Source organism: Pongo abelii, chromosome 13, assembly GCF_028885655.2.
Source record: "Pongo abelii isolate AG06213 chromosome 13, NHGRI_mPonAbe1-v2.0_pri, whole genome shotgun sequence".
Taxonomy (NCBI): Eukaryota; Metazoa; Chordata; class Mammalia; order Primates; family Hominidae; genus Pongo; species Pongo abelii.
The window spans coordinates 103,129,406-103,149,066 of NC_071998.2; the positions used below are offsets into that span (position 1 = coordinate 103,129,406).

The window sequence follows — 19,661 nt, forward strand, 5'->3', positions numbered from 1 at the left end:
CTGCGCGGTATGATCTGTACCTGTACCCCCTCTGTGTACCACTCAGCTGTTTCTAAGCTTTGCACTCTATCTGGATCCAGAATGATGCCAGTGAACGTGGTCACGAAGGGGACATGTTCTGCCTGCTCCCCAAGGTGGAATCAGTGCATAGAGTCCAATGGCTGCCTATTTTCTGGTTCAGGTCATGGGAAAGTCCCTTCCTCCCTTTGCAAAAGGGTACTGTTTTTGTGAAATGAAGCCAGGGTACGCTGCGTGCATATCTGAAGTCAGATCCTTCTGAGGTTCTGCCATTAGCTTGTCCATCTTCATTGTCGATGGTATCAGGAAATTCCCCTCCTTTCCCCAGCTTTGTCAGGTCTTCAAGGGTGACTGAAGGAGAGGTTTTTATGAGTCATTGCGTTGAAGGCCACCAGCCAGACACCACTGTGAGCCATAAACTGTCATATAACAGCTTTTCCAACCACAATAACAAAAAAAAAATTCTCAGAACATAGATATACACAGAATACGGTCCCTGTGTCAACAGTCACTTGTGTGGGCTCAGCGCTGACAACAGTGCTGTGGCTACTCCAGGTATGCCTGCAATTCCTCTTTGAAGATTGCCATCAGGGCTGGAAACACATATTTTTGGTATTCTGAGTCCACAAGTGTAATATTTTTACACCGTGTTTGATTTTTGGAAATGGTTAAAAGTCATTCGCCACATACTTCAGTTTATAAAAGAAATGTCCAAGTGGCTGGAAAGGGTGGTGGAAGGGGAGAGGGGTGGGAATGGTTAACGGGTACAAAAAATTTAGAAAGACTGAATAAGACCTAGTATTTGATAGCACAACAGGGTGACTATAGTCTATCATGATTGAATTGTACATTAAAAAATAACTAAAAGAGTATAATTGGATTGTTTATAATACAAAGCATAAATGCTTGAGGGGATAGATACCCCATTCCCCGTGTTGTGATTATCACACATTGCACACCTGTATCAAAACATCTCACACATTCCATGAATATGTACACCATGTACCCACAAAAGTTAAAATTAAAAATAAAAAAGAAATGTCCAACCAGCTAAGTTTTAATGATATATATTTTACATGGATATATAATGTTTTTACCCTACATAGACAGAGAAAACTGTAAAGTAATAAGACTAATTGATGTTCTTTTGCAGCTCATAAACACTCCCAAAGGCAATTCCCAAAGGTAACTTCTGAAAAAAAAATGTTAATACTAATAGTGTCACTGGAATATGCACTTAGTCTTTCAAAGAAACTTCTTAGAAGGACAACTGTAATTCAATTGAATATCTAGTATGTTTTGGGGAAGTCTCAGTAGAATTACAATTTGTCTAGAAGATGTCTTTTTAAATGTTGTTTTGAAAGACTTAATGAGCAAATTGTCCCCTTCCTTTACCCACTTCCTTGCACCCCCCCAACACTCAGCCAATCCAATGCACTGTCAAATTCCTCATTTCTGTTTTGATAACGTCTCCTTTTCATTAGAACCTTCCTCTCTAGTCCCTCTATTTCAATCTTTAATGTTGTTCTTTGTGCTATTTCATGCCTTTGTTTACATTCTTACACACACACACACCCCATTCCTGGAATTTCCCTCCTAGTCATCTCTGCCTGAAAAAAAACCCTACTAACCCTTCGAGGCCAGCTCAAACTTCACCTGTGTGGCCCTTGCTGGCCTCTTGTACTTATTCACTCTGTTGTTATGCTTGTCACTCTGAACCACTGTGTAGTATAAAAACTCCATCACTGAAGGAGCTGGGTAAGGTGTTGCTGGATGTTGTGAAATGAAGGTTAAACTGATTTCTCAATCACAGGGGAAATTCAGCATCAAAATTAAAGCAAATGATATCAGTTCATTTCAGTGAGAGGTCCAATCTGCTAATAAATAATGCTACATTAACAACAGGAAGGACTGAATGTTGTGCTTCCAGTCTCATTCCTTTGAAACCATGTTGGGAGTCTTCCTGGATACACTCAATATAGAGAATACACATCTAGTCCTCCTTTGGGTTTAAGAAATATGACTAAATAGACGGGATCAATTAGAGAACAGGAGTATTACTCAAGAAAAGACAAAATTAGTACTTGATAATAGAAAAGTTGAAGATACATAGGACGGGCACGGTGGCTCATGCCTGTAATCCCAGCACTTTGAGAGGCCGAGGCAGGGGAATCACCTGAGGTCTGGCGTTTGAGACCAGCCTGGCCAACATGGTGAAACCCCGTCTCTACTAAAAATACAAAAATTAGCCAGGCATGGTGGTGGTTGCCTGTAATCCCAGCTACTTGAAAGGTTGAGGCAGGAGAATCGCTTGAACCTAGGAGGTGGAGGTTGTGGTGAGCCAAGATCACACCATTGCACTCCAGCCTGGGCAACAGAGCAAGACTCGGTCTCAAAAAAAAGAAAAGGTTGAAGATGTTGTGATAACTAGTATATAAAAAAAATCACACCTGCCATTTTGATAGTGAAAATTTTGGTCAGCTGTCTGATGCCTACCCAGCTTTCTACTCCAGTGTTCTCATGTTCTTCATTTGTTGCTTCACTTTCTCTGGTACAAAAACAAAAACAAAAATACAGGTATGACACCAGAAGCCCAGACAGCAAAAGCAAAAAAAGACAAATGGGATTATATCAAACTAAAAGTTTCTGCAGACCAAAGGAAACAATCAACAAAATAAAAAAGCAATCTATAGAATGGGAAAAAATATTTATAAACCATATATCAATAAAAAGTTAATATCCAAAATATTATATGTAAGGAACTAATACAACTCAACAGCAAAAAAAAAAAAAAAAAGCAAGTTACTTGATTTTTAAAAAATGGGCAAAAAACCTGAATAGATTTTTTTCAAAGAAGATATATAAGTGACCAGCAGGTATATGAAAAGGTGTATGACATCACTAATCATCAGGGAAATGCAAATCAAAACCACAATGAGCTTTCACTTCACATCTGTTAGAATGCCTATTATCAAAAAGTCAAAAGATAACCACTGTTGATGAAGATATGGAGAAATGAAACCCTTGCACACTGTTGGTGGGAATGTAAATGAGTACAGCCACTATGGAAAACAGTATGGTAGTTCCTCAAAAAATTAAAAATAGAACTAAGGTATGATCCAGCAACACCACTTCTGGGTATATATCCAAAAGAAATAAAATCAGTATGTGGAAGAGGTTATCTGCACTCCCATATATATTACAGAGTTGTTCACAATAGCCAAGACACGGTATCAACCTGAGTGCCTGTAGACAAATGAATGGATAAAGAAAATATTCATACACACACATGAATATCATTCAGGCAAAAATGAAGGCGGCTAGGCATGGTGGTGCATGCATGTAGACCCAGCCCCAGCTACGCGGTAGGCTGAGGCAGGAGGATTGCTTGAGCCTAGGAGTTCAAGACCAGCCTTATCTCAAAAACAAACACAAAACAAAACAAAAACAGAAAGAAGGGGAAGAAGGGGAAGAAGAAGGGGAAGAAGGGGAAGAAGGGTAAGGAGAAGGAGAAGGAGGAGGAAGAAGGAAGAAGAGGAGGAGGAGGAAATCCCTGTCATTTGCAACAACATGCATGAACCTGGAGGACATAATGCTAAGTGAAACAAGCCAGACACAGAAAGACAAAGGCAAATACAGCATGATCTCACTTGTAGGTGGAACCAAAACAGGAGAACTCATAGAAACAGAGAGCAAAAGGGTGGTTACCAAAGTTAGGGGTTGGGAAGGAATGGGGAATGTTGGTCAAAGAGGACAAACTTTCAGTTACAAGATGAATAAGTTCTGGAGATCTAATGTACAGCATGGTGACTAGAGTTAATAACGTATACTTGAAATGGGCTATAGGAGTAAATCTAAGTGTTCTCACCACACACAAAAAGGGTGAGGTGATGGATGTGTTAGTTAGCTTGATTGAAGTAATCATGTCACAGTGTGTAGGTGTATCATATCATCACATTGTATGCCTTAAATACATAAAACTTTTATTTGTCAATTATACTCCAATAAAGCAGGACAAAGTATACAGGTCTGACTTCCAGAGAAAAATATCAGCAGACTTGAAATATCTGATCACTTTTCCCCCCTGGAGGAGGATTGTACAGTTTTTTTAATTGATAAGTAACAATTTTATGTAGTAAGCCTATTCACTCTTTGTTAACCATATTTATTGCAAACAAGTTTTTCCCAAATGTTTAGACATTTATTCCTATTTAGTCTCACACTTCCCTGATAATTCATTGAAACTGCGATCAAGGCTTTATTCTTAGCAGGAAGTACTTGTACTTCTCTAAGCGACAGGCTCAAAGAGTGGGCTTAAGGGTGGACCCAGGGCAACTGCAAATAGGCCAATTAGACAAAAACATTCAAGAACCTGGTAGTTAAAACAAATAAATTAAACCTGTGGTGATTCAGCAAGCTTATTTCTGGAAATAGTTTTTTTTAATCTACATACTTTGGTTTTAGAGTACGTGGCATAAATATTGAATGTGGAGCATTTCCAAAATACAATATAACTCAGACTAACTTAAATAATGATTCCTTTTACTGTGCACCAAACCTCACTTTTTTGTGTTACAGATGACTAAAAAACAAGTTTTGTTTCTTTATAAGCATTAGTTTTATTAAAGCAGACGTAAATTGTTCTATAACCACCCTTGCAATGGGGCTCCTGAGGGACTTCCTCGAAATTAGATTGGAAATTCACTGAGATCAGAGAACATTGGAGCTTTCCAGTTGGAAAACACTTGAAAGTTCAATCTAGCTGGGCATCCTCTCTTTTGGACCCAATCTCCGGTTCTCATTTCACTTGGAAAGTACCTGCTTAAAAGAAGTTTGCTTTCTTGTTGCTCAGTTTAGACCATTTATTTTCCTTTCAGCTCACCAGAAAGCAGCATGATGGGTGACCAAGCAAACGATTATGCAAAGCAGAAGTCATAGAGTAAAAGTGGTCAATGCGTTTGAAAAATGTTTGAGTTTCCCAAAAGTCAGGCTAACACGAAACAGCAAACTACAGGTGGTACCAACCATATCTTTTTGGGAAATTAGTGAAGCCCCAGGATTGAGGGCAAACTGAACAAGTTGGGTGGGAAATCAAGGGCCAGTTGGCAACCTAGTTGCAGGCAGGGACTGAGGATGATGACCTGGTTAGCCTTAGAAAGCTAAGCGTGTGATACAATCAATACAGACCATCACAGGTCAAGTGTAGAGTAAACATGGTTAGCTCTCCCAGGCACACAATCAACTGCCCAGAGCTGTTCAACAATATGTATCTCTCCAATAAAGACAGACTGCCCCATTCCCTCCAGAAGTGGCTTTTCATTTATTTTATCTCATGCGGTGACAAGCTTTAGTCATTTTATGCCTAGCTCTCCTAAGATTCACAAGCTCTCCAAGGTAGATCTCCTAGGTAGGTTTCAGCTCTGCATCTAGCTCCACCCCCATCTGAGTAGCATCTCTACAGAAGCCTACAAGGGTCTGAGGCAGGGCAGCAGCAGCCTGCAGGTTGAAAGACAGGAATCCACAGGAGTGGCTACAGAAATGAGGGAAAGTAAAGGAAAGTGGCTAACACCAGAGATGAACAGATGGAGACTCTGAGAAGTGGTCTCTGGGGGTCGGGATGGGGACCTGTCCTTTTGCCTTTGTGAAGTTTCTTCATTCTCCATCTAATCCAGAGAATTGTTTTGGAGACACCAAACTCAGACTGACATTCAGACCAAATGGTTGTGTATTCATTTTCCATGAGAACTCTAGTAAGAATGTTCATGAATGCAGATCACAGGAAGCCAAGTCAGATTCAGAAAGCTGATTTGTGCCCTCAGAACCCAGCTAGAGTGGTGGTGGGGTACTTAGGCTAGAGTCTCCAAGGCTGACAGCCCCCTACATCATCTCCTCGATAGGGCTACATGCAGTGTGGACATTGACATTCTCTAGCCAGGACCTTGTCCAATGCAGGAGTTGCACTGCCCAGCTGCTGCTCTCTGACTATCCATTCCTAGGCTCCATAATGACAGCTCCCCTTTTGTGGGCACTGCCTGTGTTTAGGCAAAAGGCAGCATTGTAGAGGGCCTCACTGCTGTCCCTGACCATCATCAGCAGAGCAAAACCCATGCAAACCATCAAGGGTACTGGAGCTCATCTGTTGCACACCAATTCTGGTGTTCATCTCCGTGACATCCCAAGCCACAGTCATTATCCCAAAACAACCCAAGTTCCCTCTGATCCCTAGAACTGAGTCCCCTTTCATGTCCTTAGGTCTCCCTTGGATGGAGGGAGTCATAACTCATGGCTAAGAGCTATAGGTGCCCCTCACCTCCTCTGCCTATCTCTGCTACTCACAGCTACTGCCAAGTTCTTGGCTTGGAAGGGTCATGGGGGCTAAGAAGGACCTTTGTACTCTCCATTACTGGGCCCTGGAGTTCTCACCGCCTCTGGAAGCTTTGAATCTGGTCAATGTCTCCTTACTTGCCAAGCCCACCAAGACTCAGGATGGCCGCTCCCAGGGACTAAAGCACAGAGCTAACCCTTCAGGTCCACATACTAGGTTCTCCCCCATCTGGCAGAGGTAGACTTTTGCAGACCAAGCTCATAAATTCTGAATCCTGCTAACCCCAAGGCTAAGGGATGGGACACAAGCCATGGACCCAAAGAAACAGTGCCCTTTCACTCCCCCAAATCTCTGTGCTGCTCAAGTGAATGCATCTGGTCAGAGGTGAGAAAGTCAATTTACAGACCCGGCATGCGACAGCTCTTGGCAGCTTTGACATCACGTGGTAGAGGGTCCAGAGGTCCCTCAGTACAAGCCTGGAAAGAGGAGCTTCAAAGAGATCTCCACTCAGAGAATATGACTTGTGTCCTCTACAGCAACAGAAGACACAGGGCCTCATATCTGATTCCAAGGATAAGAAACCCAAGGGTCAAGAGGTGGAGGCTGCCAGCCTAGTGGCAGGCAAAACAAAAAGAAGCAAGCTCCATTTCCACCAGTCAGAGGACAAAGGTTCTAACAGTTAAGAGAACCGAAGTCTGTGGCTGGAGCCAGCAGTGATGGCAGGATAATCCTCTGTTTGGCATGCCAAAAATCTGTGAGTTTTCATGGGTCAAGCAGACACTCTAGGAAGTAATTGTGCTGGAAGAACCATCTTGATGTGATTTCCCAAAAAAGGCCGACTGGCAGAGCAAAAGCAATCCTGCGCTTTCAGGGGCTGGAGCTGAGATAGAGGCCAAGAGTTCAGAATAACAAAATATAAAATAGCTAGACAAGCACAACAACATATACATATGAATGACCTTGTAAGTTACAAACTAGAATACTCAGGCCAGCCTCCATGGCTCACACCAGTAATCCCAGCACTTTGGGAGGCGGAGGCGGGAGGATCATTTGAGGTCACAAGTTCGAGACTAGCCTGGCCAACATGGTGAAACACCCCTCTCTACTAAAAATATAAAGATTAGCCAGGTGTGGTGGCACACATCTGTAGTCCCAGTTACTTGGGAGGATGAGGTGGGAGAATCACTTGAAGCAGGGAGGCAGAGGTTACAGTGAGCTGAGATCGTGCCACTGCACTCCAGCCTGGGCAACAGAGTGACAGAGTGAGACCTTGTCTCAAACAAACAAACAAACAAAAAATTAACGGAAAAATAATGGTAACTTATTCTTACTTGGTATAAACAAAAACCTATTTTAAAGTTACAGTAGGTGGTATTGGCACAGAAATAGATCAGTAGAACAAAAGAAGAAGTTCAGAAATAGACTTTAGCATATGATTCAGTATATGATTTCAAATCACTAACAGAAAAAAACAGTCAATGAATTTTTTTTTTTTTTTTTTTTTTTTTTGGAAACAGGGTCTTGCTCTGTCACCCAGCTGGAGTGCAGGGCATGACCATGGCTCACTGCAGCCTCAACCTCCCCTGTTCAAGGGATCCTCCCACTTCGGCCTCCCAAGTAGCTAGGACTACACGTGCACACCACCACGCCTGGCTAATTTTTGTATTTTTAGTAAAGACAGGGTTTCACCATGTTGGCCAGGCTGGTCTTGAACACCTGGCCTCAAGTGATCCACCCACCTTGGCCTCCCAAAGATTGCAGGCGTGAGCCACTGAGCCTGGCCCCTGTTAATTCTTATTTTTTGTAAAGATTGTGTGTCGCCATGTTGCCCAGGCTAGTCTTGAACTCCTGACCTCAAGTGATCCTCCCACCTCAGCCTCCCACAGTGCTGGGATTACAGGCGTGAACCACCGCTCCTGGTCTCAATGACTATTAATAGGACAACTAGCCAACAATTTAGCAATGATTTTTATTTAAGAAGATACCTTCCCCTGCCTCACTCCCTATCCTTAAATAAATTATAGATGGATTAAAAATTTTAAACGTTTAAAAAAATGCTAGATTATATTTAGTACCTTGAGATTAGAAGGTCCAACATAAGGAAAAAGACTGATAAATTTGACTATACAAATTTAAAATTTTTGTGTGGCAAAATATAATACAAACAAGGTTGAAAAATTATAAACTAGAAAAATTGTTTACAAAATATATGACAGAAATTAAAATTACTACAATATAAAGAGCTTTTTCAAATCAAAGACAAATAGGCCAAGTACTGAGAAAAAGACAACTCACAAAGACAGAATTAACAATTGGCCCATCAACAAGCAAAATAATCAGAGAGACGCAGACAAAACATTGAAACATCCTTCTTCACATACCAGATTAATCAAGATTAACAATACAACAGCACTCAGTGGCGTTGAGGCTTTCTGCTGGTGAGAGTGTAAATTTTTGTGTAAATTTTTGCATAAAACTCTTCCAGCAATCTGCACTGTAAAATGTACACAGTTTCCATTCCAACAATTTTACTTCCAGGAATGTGGCCTAAGTGATAATTGCATACCTTCATACAGACTTTTATAAGGACAATAAACATCTGAAAATATTCTAAATGCTCAACAGAGTATTGGTTAAATGAATTATGGTACAAACTTATAATGCAGTCATGAGTGACATGAAAAATGTGGCCGGGAAATGATGAGTGAAAGAATCATGTTACAAAACCACACACACAATTTGACTCCATTTGGGTAATCCTGAGTTGAGTTTGACTCTATTTTGGTAACCCTGAGTTGAGCCCAAAAAGTATGGATCTAGATGTGCATGCCCCAACCTCCACCCACCACACACACACTCCACCACCACCACCGAAAGGATTCACTCTCTCTGAAACAAGAGCACACATTGCCTTTTAAATTGACTTGCTTCATTGACTCACCCTCCCACAAACTGGGGCACAGAAAAGGCCACGCCCTTCCTCCCCAGAAGCAGGCACTGCTTTGTTGGTTCAGTCTAACCAACAAAGGATGTGGTAGGTAAAAGTTCTTACAACGCTATTTGATTGACTTCTATGAGACCATTGAGTTCCTCTTAGAAGAAAAGAATGGGAAAACAGAAGGTTTAGAAAATCAGAATGTGAGATTAGCAAGGAAAAGGGAACACTGAATGTTCTGTTTTATTTCCTTTAAAATCAATTTAAATATTAACTTTATTCCAAGCTAAAGTGGAATTTCAAGATAATCACTTCTGCTCTGGTCTTACCTTACGTGCCCCACTGCAATTTCAGGTCTTGAGTCAGAGAACAGACTATTTCCTCTTCCCCTTAATTAACCTCCATCCATTTGCTTGGTTGTTTGTGGCTCCTTCTAGAAGGGATGGGTGGAGGTGCCTTACAGTGAAAGACAGGTATACATACACACACTCTGTATATATATAGATTGGAAATTCAAAGGCCTGACATTCCTGGGAACCAAAAAGACTGTCCAAAGATTAGCTCCATAGCTAGCTCAAGGGCTTTCAAATGCCAGAAAAGAGAACTAGGGCAGCCGGAAGACTTGGCCCCACAATTCAAGTATTAACACTGAGCAATTCTGTGTTATAATTTGCAGCAGTTAGAGGAAATCCCAAAGTCCACGTTTTTGCTATTTTAGTAAATTTTTTTGGATCTCCCTCTGTCACCCAGGTGGGAGTGCAGTGGTGTGACCATGGCTCACTGCAACCTCAAACTCCTGGGCTCAAGCGATCCTCCTGCCTCAGCCTCCTGAGTAGCTGGGACTACAAGTGCACGCCACCATGCCCGGCTAATTTTTAAAACTTTTTTTGCAGACATGGGGTCTCGCTATGTTGCCAGGACTGGTCGTGAAGGCCTCCCAAAGTTTAGTAATCTTATATGAACTGCTTTTACTTTTCTGCATTGTACCCAGAAGGTGATGTTTTACTTAATATTTAGTCAGTTATTTTAACCAGAAACTTTTAATACGAAGCAAGGGAGATTTCTTCCTTTCTATCACAATTATACTACATTCCATGTGGACAACTGTATCTTTGGCAGTTAATTCTAGAGCTGGAAATTAGGGAAGGGGGTAGTATGGAAGCATACAGCATTTACAAAACTGGCAAAAAATAAAATAAGTCAAGGGGAGGCTCAGATTCTCTCTTTGGACAAAGGTGGGCTTTGAGGAAAGATCCTCGCTCATCAGAGGCCCAGCCCTACACTAACCACAGTAATTTGTATTGATACCCAATTTCATTCAGGAGCTATAAAAATAGTATGTTTGCGGCCGGGCGCGGTGGTTCATGCCTGTAATACCAGCACTTTGGGAGGCTAAGGTGGGTGGACCATGAGGTCAGGAGATCAAGACCATCTTGGCTAACACGGTGAAACCCCATCTCTACTAAAAATACAAAAAATTAGCTGGGCGCGGTGGCGGGTGCTTGTAGTCCCAGCTACTCCAGAGGCTGAGGCAGGAGAATGGCGTGAACCCGGGAGGTGGAGCTTGCAGTGAGCCGAGATAGCACCACTACACTCCCGCCTGGGAGAAAGAGCGAGACTCCGTCTCAAAAAAAAAAAAAAAAGTATTTTGCATTATTGCACATAAAAATTAAAAATTGAGAGCTATTTGTATTCATCTATTGAGAGAAACGGTCTCTGGGGGTTAGGATGGGGACTTGTCCCCATTATAGAGCCGTTCTGGTCTATAATTTACCTAAGATGAGCGCAGAAAGGGTTTTAAATGCTGATCCTAAGTTGTCGTCGGAGGGCAGTACCCCAGAGGACAGGGAAATCATTCCTAACACTGGCAGGGGCCAGGGGCTGACAGCTGGCATTGAACACCTGAGTGTCAGGATATTACTCCCTTCTCTCTAATTCTTCCCAATAGAGCGGATACACTCTGGACTCCCTGGGGTGGAGCAGCTACATGGGCAGTTTGTGTTTTTTCCTCTTGTCTCTTCATCTGCCCATAAGCCCAAGGCACTCAGAGTCATCCCTCACTGACACCCAGCAAGCCGGTGAACACACCAGCCCACTGCATTGGGAAGCCATTTCCTTTTGCTAAGAACTGCATTCGTCTATGCTGCATCTTGAGGCTGTGCAGTATCACCTCCCCTCCTCCACGGTTTTTCTTCTCTAGGCCTAGCAGGCAAGGGAGAAAGAGAGATGCCAGAAGCCTTTGTCTTTCCTTCCCATTCGTTTCTTACTGAGTCTTGGAGTTAAATTGTTAGTTAGCGCCGGGCGTGTGGCTCACACCTGTAATCTCAGCACTTTGGGAGGCAAAGGCAGGCAAATCAACTGAGATTAAGAGTTTGAAACCACCCTAGCCAACATGGTGAAACCCCATCTCTACTAAACATACAAAAATTAGCTGGGCATGGTGGGGGGACCTGTAGTCCCAGCTACATGGGAGGCTGAGGCAGGAGAATCACTTGAACCCAGGAGGCAGAGGTTGCAGTGAGCTGAGATCACGCCACTTCCCTCCAGCCTGGGCAACAGAGTGGGAGTCCATCTCAAAAAAAAAAAGGAAAAAGAAAAGAATGCCAATTCATGATTTAAAAGTAAAACCTATAGACTCCATCTGTCAACTTAGCATATTCACAGTAGGCCCAGCACCGCTTATATCTAATGTTTCATGGTTCATAATGTAGTAACATTCATAGTTACTGAAGTTTAGATAAAAGAAGTGTCACCCTCTATGGCAACCCCTCCCCTGAAACACACATGGCCTGCAGTCTGGCCGTGGGCTCAATACTGTTTTAAGCACTGTTACTACACTACCACCAAATCTCAGTTTCTAACATGGGGCAAAGAGAATTTTTAGAAGACGCTTAGTAACAGAAAAATTAACCAAGGGAAGAACAATCTTAATTACGGGATATTTTTACTGGAATGTAGACATTACTTTTGAATATATAGGACAATAGAAATTGCGTCAAAGCAATGCTGCCTAACAGACACAGCAGGAAACTCATTGGCATGGCCAGGCTAGTATATTTTCTCATTAGTATATCAATTAATTATAGGAAAAGTACTGTTTCTAAAGTGCTTGAAACATTTGCCTACATCACTGTTCTCTTTTTCAATGACCTCCTTCATAAAGTCAAACTCTAGCCCAAACTTAAGCCCATCTCACTGCATATTGTAAAGAATGGATTCTGAATGAATTAACAGAAATGCTTATATAGGAGGTTGCAGAGATTCTCTTGCAGTCAATGTCTAGAGGAGCTGACCCTCAGGCATCACTCAGAGGAAGTTCCAGCCAAGATTCACAGATCTGTTTGTAGACTTTGGTCAATATCACAGTGTACATCAGGAGTCTCAAGTTCATTGCACAGAACTGGTCCTGTAGCAGGGAAGACTCAGAATTCCTGAGTTTTCTCCTTATGGGTGACTCCCCAGGGATAGCCACCATCTTGAATCCAGGAATGGGGCCCAGCTGGGAATGGAGAAAGTTGCAGGCCCACATGCTCCCTGGATGGACGTCACACGGAGCCTCTGTGTGGGCACCTGAGAAGCTGCCAGAACACCTGCCCCAGTAGCAGTGCATCCTCCTCATTCAGTGTCCATCTGCCATCTAGACATGGAGGAGGAAAAGAAAAGAGACAAATATGAACACACTTTGGTTTTCCCATTGTGCGTCTCTATGCACAGCTCACATGCACACCCATGGGAGGAGGCAAGGGGGAGCAGCATGGAAGCTCAGCCACCCCTCTGTGTGTGGCCAGGGCAGCCATCACTGGTCCTGCTCTTTTCCTGGGAAGGCATCCCCCATGATACCTCGAGGTACAGGGTTAGTCATGCCTTTCACCGCTAAGTGTGTTCTGCTGAGCCAAGGACAACCTCCACCCACACTCCCTTTGACTCCCCTCATCCCCAGCTGTTCTTCATGACTCTGACTGATCCTCCCCTCCATTCCACTCATTTCTCAAAAATGACACCCTCACATACCACACCGCTGAGAAGGCGAGGAATGCGAGAATGATCACAACAGCCAGGGAGCCCAGTCCAACACCCGCCATCTGCAGCAGCGTGAGTGACGAATCTGTGGGACAAAACCACAGGCTTAGCCCAGAGAGCACGGCATCACCACCTCCCAGGAGGCACACACCCCACTGTGCTCAATCCATTTTAACCCAGAGGTTGGCCCCATTTAACAAAGAATCCCAAGAATGCCCAACATGCCTGTGTGTCCCCTGAGTTGGCCCTGTGGATATGCAGCCTCAGGAAATTACAGTTACAAGGTATTTCTGAAAAGGAAGTGTAAAGCCAGACCATGTTAAAGTAACAAGGGAGAAAACAGCTGATCTTGTTGAGCACACAAATACTACGCAACGTGTTACATTTTTTGTTGGTCCTTTTGCAATCAATTACACGTGATAGATTTTTATGGGCTGTTTTTTTTTGCATGGAGGGACAAGTCATTATTATATTATTTGAATTTGGGTTCCAAAACTGATAGCCCTGATGGTCAGATATAGCAAAGGAATATCCTTTATTGAGTCACCTGTCATTTTCTCCATACCTCAACAAGGGTCATACTTCCCTGCTCAGCTCAGCAGGTTTACTGAGAGGATAAAATAAGAAAATTGATGTAAAAGTACTTTGAAAGACATACTTTCTATTTGGGGACCATCACATGCCAACTCCAGGGAGATCCCCCATTATAAACTAAAAAACACTCACAGTTGAGTTGCACATGTGGGCCACGTGACTGACTTAGAGAATCATGTTCTAGATTAGAGCAAAAATTTCATTTTAATTTGCAAACACTTATTTAGCACTTATTATGTGCCAGACACTGTTCTAAGCACCTCACAAATATTCACTCATTTAGACTTCTAACCAGCCTTTACATTGGATACTATTATTATTCCCTTAAGGAACCAAGATGGGAGTGGTTAAGTACAACTCAGGTCTTTACAGCCAGGTTAAGAGGAGTGTATTTCTATTGGAAACTCAGTACAGTACCTGGCACTAGTAAGACCAGCCATAGAATACACCTTGTGTTAAACAGCCCTGCAGAACTTGAAACCACCTTTGCAAAAATTATAACTGAGAAAATTATAACCGTGAAAAAGATCTTACCTAACTGACTCCATCTTGCTTCTAACCTCCAAGTTGCCCTTGTTCATTCCTGGGCGTAGGCTGAACTAACTTTGGGAGGAACTCAGTTTATAGTTTAACTTTGAAACAAAGACGATAATAGCCCTTTCCCCAAACAAATCCCCATCCTGTCTGGGGACTAGACTGCCTTTGCAAGACTAACAAATCAGCCATGAGATTAGAAATTATGGTTTAGGAGTCCTGCAGCTGGAAGCTGCAAGATTCTGAACTGCTCAAATTGCTCCTAGGGCTAACACCACTATTGTAAAACCTAAGATCAGTGCTTGAGATATTTTCCAGACCCTGCACTCTATGGATTGGCTGGCATCACCCAGATCCATAAACTGGCCCAACAGATCTTGTGGCCCCCACCCAGAAACTGACTCAGTGCAAGAGGACAGCTTCGACTTTGTGATTTCATCTCCAACCTAACCAATCAGCACTTCTGACTCACTGACCCCCCACCCCCTACCCACTAAGTTATCCTTAAAAACCCCATCCCCGAATTTTCAGGGAGACTGATTTGAGTAATAATAAACTCCAGTCTCCCATACAGCCGGCTCTGTGTGAATTAAGCTCTTTATTGCAATTCCTCTGTCTTGATAAATCAGCTCTGTCTAGGCAGCAGGCAAGGAAAACTCATTGGGTGGTTACTAATTCTCAAAAAGTGCTGCCAAGAGCCTTTCTAGAAAACATGGCTTATATTATTTGTTTGCTTTTAGTCTATAGAAGAAAAATGGCCTTGACACTTTAAGAAGCTAGATTACTTATTTTGTTTTATTTTATTTTTATTTATTATTATTTTTTGAGACAGAGTCTTGCTCTGTCACCCAGGCTGGAGTGCAGTGGCATGATCTCGGCTCACTGCAAACTCCACCTCCCGGATTCAAGCAATTCTCCTGCCCCAGTCTCCCTAGTAGCTGGGACTACGGGTGTACTCCACCACACCCGGCTAGTTTTTGTATTTTAGTAGAGACAGGGCTTCACCATGTTGGCCAGGCTGGTCTGGAACTCCTGTCCTCAGGTGATCTGCCCGTCTTGGCCTCCCAAAGCGCTAGAATTACAGGCATGAGCCACCATGCCCAGCCAAGAAGCTAGATTATAAAATGGAAGGAGAAACAGTGATTAAGTGAAGAATTCGTAAAGAAAAAATATTTGGAGAGTGACTTGAATTGCAAGACAGTAGAACAGTGCAGTATTAGAATAGGAATGAATACATTGGAACAAAATAGCCTAGAAACAAATCCAAGTATATCAAATACTTTCAAAGCTTGAATACTGGCGTCAGATGTCCAAGTCTTTATCTGAACACCACCACTGCTTGTGTGACTTTGTGCAAGTTATTCATCCATTCTGTGCCTCAGTCCCCACACTGAGGGATGCTGTAATAACATGGGAATGATAGCAATACTACCCACCTCTAGGTAGTGGGAGAAATCAGTGAGTTAGTACAGGTTGAAACAGTGCCTGGCACAGAATAAGCAATAAGCAAATGTTAGCTATTGTTAATTATTATTGTTTTTGTTGTTTTGATACTGTTTCGGATCATTGGGGAAATGATAAATTTTTCATAACCAGTGCTGAGAAAATTGGCTAACCATTTAGAATCAAATAATTTTGAGCACCAGAGCTTACACCATATATCAAAATAAAATCCAGATGGATTACAGACTTAAATTGAAACCTAAAAGGATTAGGAAATGTTAGTGAATATTTACCTAATATTAAAGGGGGTAAGAAATTTCTAAGCATATTTGTTAACACAGAAACCTTAAGAGAATGAGAGATTTAACCACTTTAAAAAGCATGCACTTCTTACACCAAAAACTACCATAAGCAAGATTAAAAGGCAAATGGCAAGCTGGATAAAATAGCTAGAATAATGGGCAAGAAGTTAACATATAGAGAGTGTTACAGATTAATAAAGACATACCTCAATAGCGAAATGAGAAAATTCTATGAAAAGGTAAATCACATGTAAAATATGATTACAGATGATCAATAAACCTTTGATCAAATGCTCTCTTACAAGTAATAAAAATGCAAATTAAGGCATTAAGATGCCATCTTTGTGCATGACTCAGAAACATTTTTTTAAATGCCATCTTGGTGGACTAATTAACTAGATTTGTTTTGTTTTGTTTTGTTTTTAAGAGAAAATACAATTCTGGAGATGAATGGGGGAGCTGGTACTTTCCTGCACTGGTATTTCATCCAATCTACCCAGTATTCCTTCCAACTTCTGTCATCAATTTCTTTTCTGTGTATTTTTTCCTCTACAATTTTACCCTCTATATATTTTAATCACTGATTGATGAATATGTTGAACTGAAGATGACTGTGGACAGAGATCCATATCATGCATATTCTTGGGTTTGATTTCAACTCATTAATAATTGTTAATGAGTTGATATCAACTGTGCATAGCCATTCAGCTTGTTTCTAAGCCCACATACAGCCCTCATGTCCCCACATTGTCCACAAGGACATTATTGTTTGTTGAAGTCAAAATACCTTATGCGTGCCATATTTCCCTGATCAATTACTGACTCTGTGCAAGAAGAAATGGAAAGCAATCTGACTTAATCTGCTCTTAAAGCTCCTGACTCCTGGGAACTGCTGTTTTTTCTACCAGGGATACACAAGCCATCACTTGAAGACCTTGCTTTGCCTTGACTTCAAGTTACCATCATCTACACTTCTGGTGGTTCTTCCTTTGTACAAAGTTCCTTGTTCTTTGCTCATCTCTAGTCCTCTTACATCTCTCCATTTTCTTTAAGATTTATCGAAGATCATTTGCAATGGTTTATCCATCTCATGTGAAAATTGTATGAACCTGCCAGAATACGCTTCATCCATGTTGGAAGACTTGAACCTATGTAGGGTAGTGAGCTCTTTTCTTTCTTCTAACTATCCCCTCACAAACAAAGAGGGCAAAAGCTAAGTAGGAGTTAAGGAAGCTGACTTTCTCTTGACCATCCACCAGCAGGATCTACCTGGGCACAACTATTCCTTACTCTAGACATAGTATTGGAAAACAATCTTTATTTATTCTGCATAGCACAATTTGGGTTTGGCTCCAGGAATGATTCTTGCTGGTAGATCAGTTCCTGGTTACATGTCTTTTTGTCTACTTTGCATATATACTCTGAAAATCTGAGTCAATCTAATCAAGAGTGCTCACAAGTGTTGCCACACAAGCTTCTTTAGAGACTTTGCTCATTAATTCCTTGATAAGAAAATTTACAATTAGCAAATTTGAATTGTATTTTTTATAGCCTCACCATCCTTTGGTTACCCTACCTTTCCATGGTCTCATGCCAGAGAACCATGTTTATTTTTCTTCTGAATCACTTGTAGAATTTTTTTTTACAAACCCAAGTGAGTTATGAATCGTGTTATATCCCAGATCAGTTACTCAATCTTGGAGAAAGTAAATCCATTAAGACTAAACTTCACCATTCTCTTTATGGTGGCTCCCTCAAGAGAGCTAGTGCTCAGGAGGAGTGATGGGGCCTTGCTGGACTTATCTTTAACCCCTTCCCTGACAGAAATATCACATGCTGAAGAGGAAGTTAGAAAGGCCCTATTTCTGCTCTCAGACTTTGTGACAGCTTGAGGACGCGCCATGGGTGTGGACATTTTTTCATGAATATACATGGGCATGGTCACTTCCTGAAAGCACCAATACTGTTCTCCAAATGGTAAATAATAATAATAATAATTAGCACAGTGACTTCTATTTACTGTGTTAAATTTCTCTTTGCTATTCTAGGGTCTTCTCGCTTGAATTCCATTCAGAGCCAAAGATGGCAAAGGAAATCAAAGTGGAAAACTAATTTAAAGATTAGTTTAAAGATTAATTTAAAGATTAATGCTTGATACATTAGCAACACTGCTATATTCCATTTTTATTGCAGTTTAACAGATCACCATAAACTTAGGTAGCTTTAACCCATTTATTAGCTCAGAATTCTGTGGGTGGTAAGTTCAGGCACATTGTGGCTGGTTCTCTGCTCAGGGTCTGTATTAGTCCCTTCTCACACTGCCATAAAGAACTACCTAAGACTGGGTAATTTGGTAATTTAAAAGAAAAGAGGTTTAATTGACTCACAGTTCCACAGGGTGTACAGGAGGCAAGGCTAGGGAGGCCCCAAGAAATGTACCATCAAGGCAGAAGGTGAAGGGGAAGTAGGCACAGTCTTCACATGGCCAGAGCAGGAGAGAGAGAGAGTGAAGGGGGAAGTGCCACACACATTCAAACAACCAGATCTCATGAGAACTCTATCATGAGAACAGCAAGGGGGTAATTCATCCCCATGATTCAGTCATCTCCCACCAGGCCCTTCCTTCAATACTTGGGGATTACAATTCGACATGAGATTTGGGTGGGGACATAGAGCCAAACCATATTAGGGCCTTACGAGGCTAGAATCAAGGTCTCAGGTGGACTGCACTTCCTTCTGGAGGCTCTGGAGAAGAAGCTGCTTCCAAGCTCATTCAGGTTATTGGCTAAATTCAGTTCCTTGCTGCTATGGTTTGAGTTTATATCCTCTGAAACTCACTTGAAATTTAATCCTCAATGTGGTGGTGTCAGAAGGTGGGACCTAGTGGGAGCTATTTGGGTCATGGGGTTGGAGCCCTCATGAACAGATTAATGCTCTCTCTCAGAGGTGAGTGAATTCTTGCTCTGGAGGGACTGTATCACCAGGGAGCTGGTTGTTATAAAAATGTCAATTTCCTAGACTCTTTCTTGCTTCCTGTGTCATCATTTGATCTCTTTGTATATACCTGCTGGCTTTTCCACTTCTCTACCATTGTTCTGGTGAGCATGTAGCCCTCACCAGAAGCAGGCCAGATGCAGCACTATGCTCTTGAACTTCCCAGCCTACAGACTCATGAGCTAAATAAACCTCTTTTCTTAATAAGTTACCCAGCCTCCAGTATTCTGTTATAGCAACACAAAACAGACTAAGACACTTGCAGTTGTAGGACTAGGGTCCCCATTTTCTTACTGGCTGCAGCCAGGCCTTGCTCAGCTCCTTCTGTTAAGCTGCACTCCTTGCCATGTGGACCCCTCCATCTTCAAGCTGCAGGAGAATTTCCCTATGTCAAATCCATCTCATTCTTTGAAGCTCCAACTTCCCCTATCTCTGACCTCTAGATCCAGATTTAAAGGGCTCCTGTGATTAGGTCAGGCCTATCTGGATAATCTCG

General features: G+C 42.0%; 1 protein-coding gene across 4 annotated transcripts in view; it reads right to left on the reverse strand.

The window, feature by feature from the left end:
* Positions 1-12,205: 12,205 nt before the first annotated feature.
* SUSD1 (sushi domain containing 1) overlaps positions 12,206-19,661 on the reverse strand; it is a 137,067-nt gene continuing 129,611 nt past the window's right edge. For 2 of the 4 annotated variants that reach the window (XM_063714362.1, XM_024252820.3), the window contains 2 exons: positions 13,290-13,383; positions 12,206-12,915 (listed from right to left, as the gene is read on the reverse strand). In XM_063714362.1, coding sequence (XP_063570432.1) covers positions 13,324-13,383 — 60 coding nt within the window. In that variant the 3' untranslated portion in view covers positions 12,206-12,915; positions 13,290-13,323. Of the gene's footprint in view, positions 12,916-13,289; positions 13,384-13,410; positions 13,589-19,661 lie in introns of those variants that run through there. The other 2 variants (XM_054520450.2, XM_054520449.2) reach the window with 1 other exon arrangement.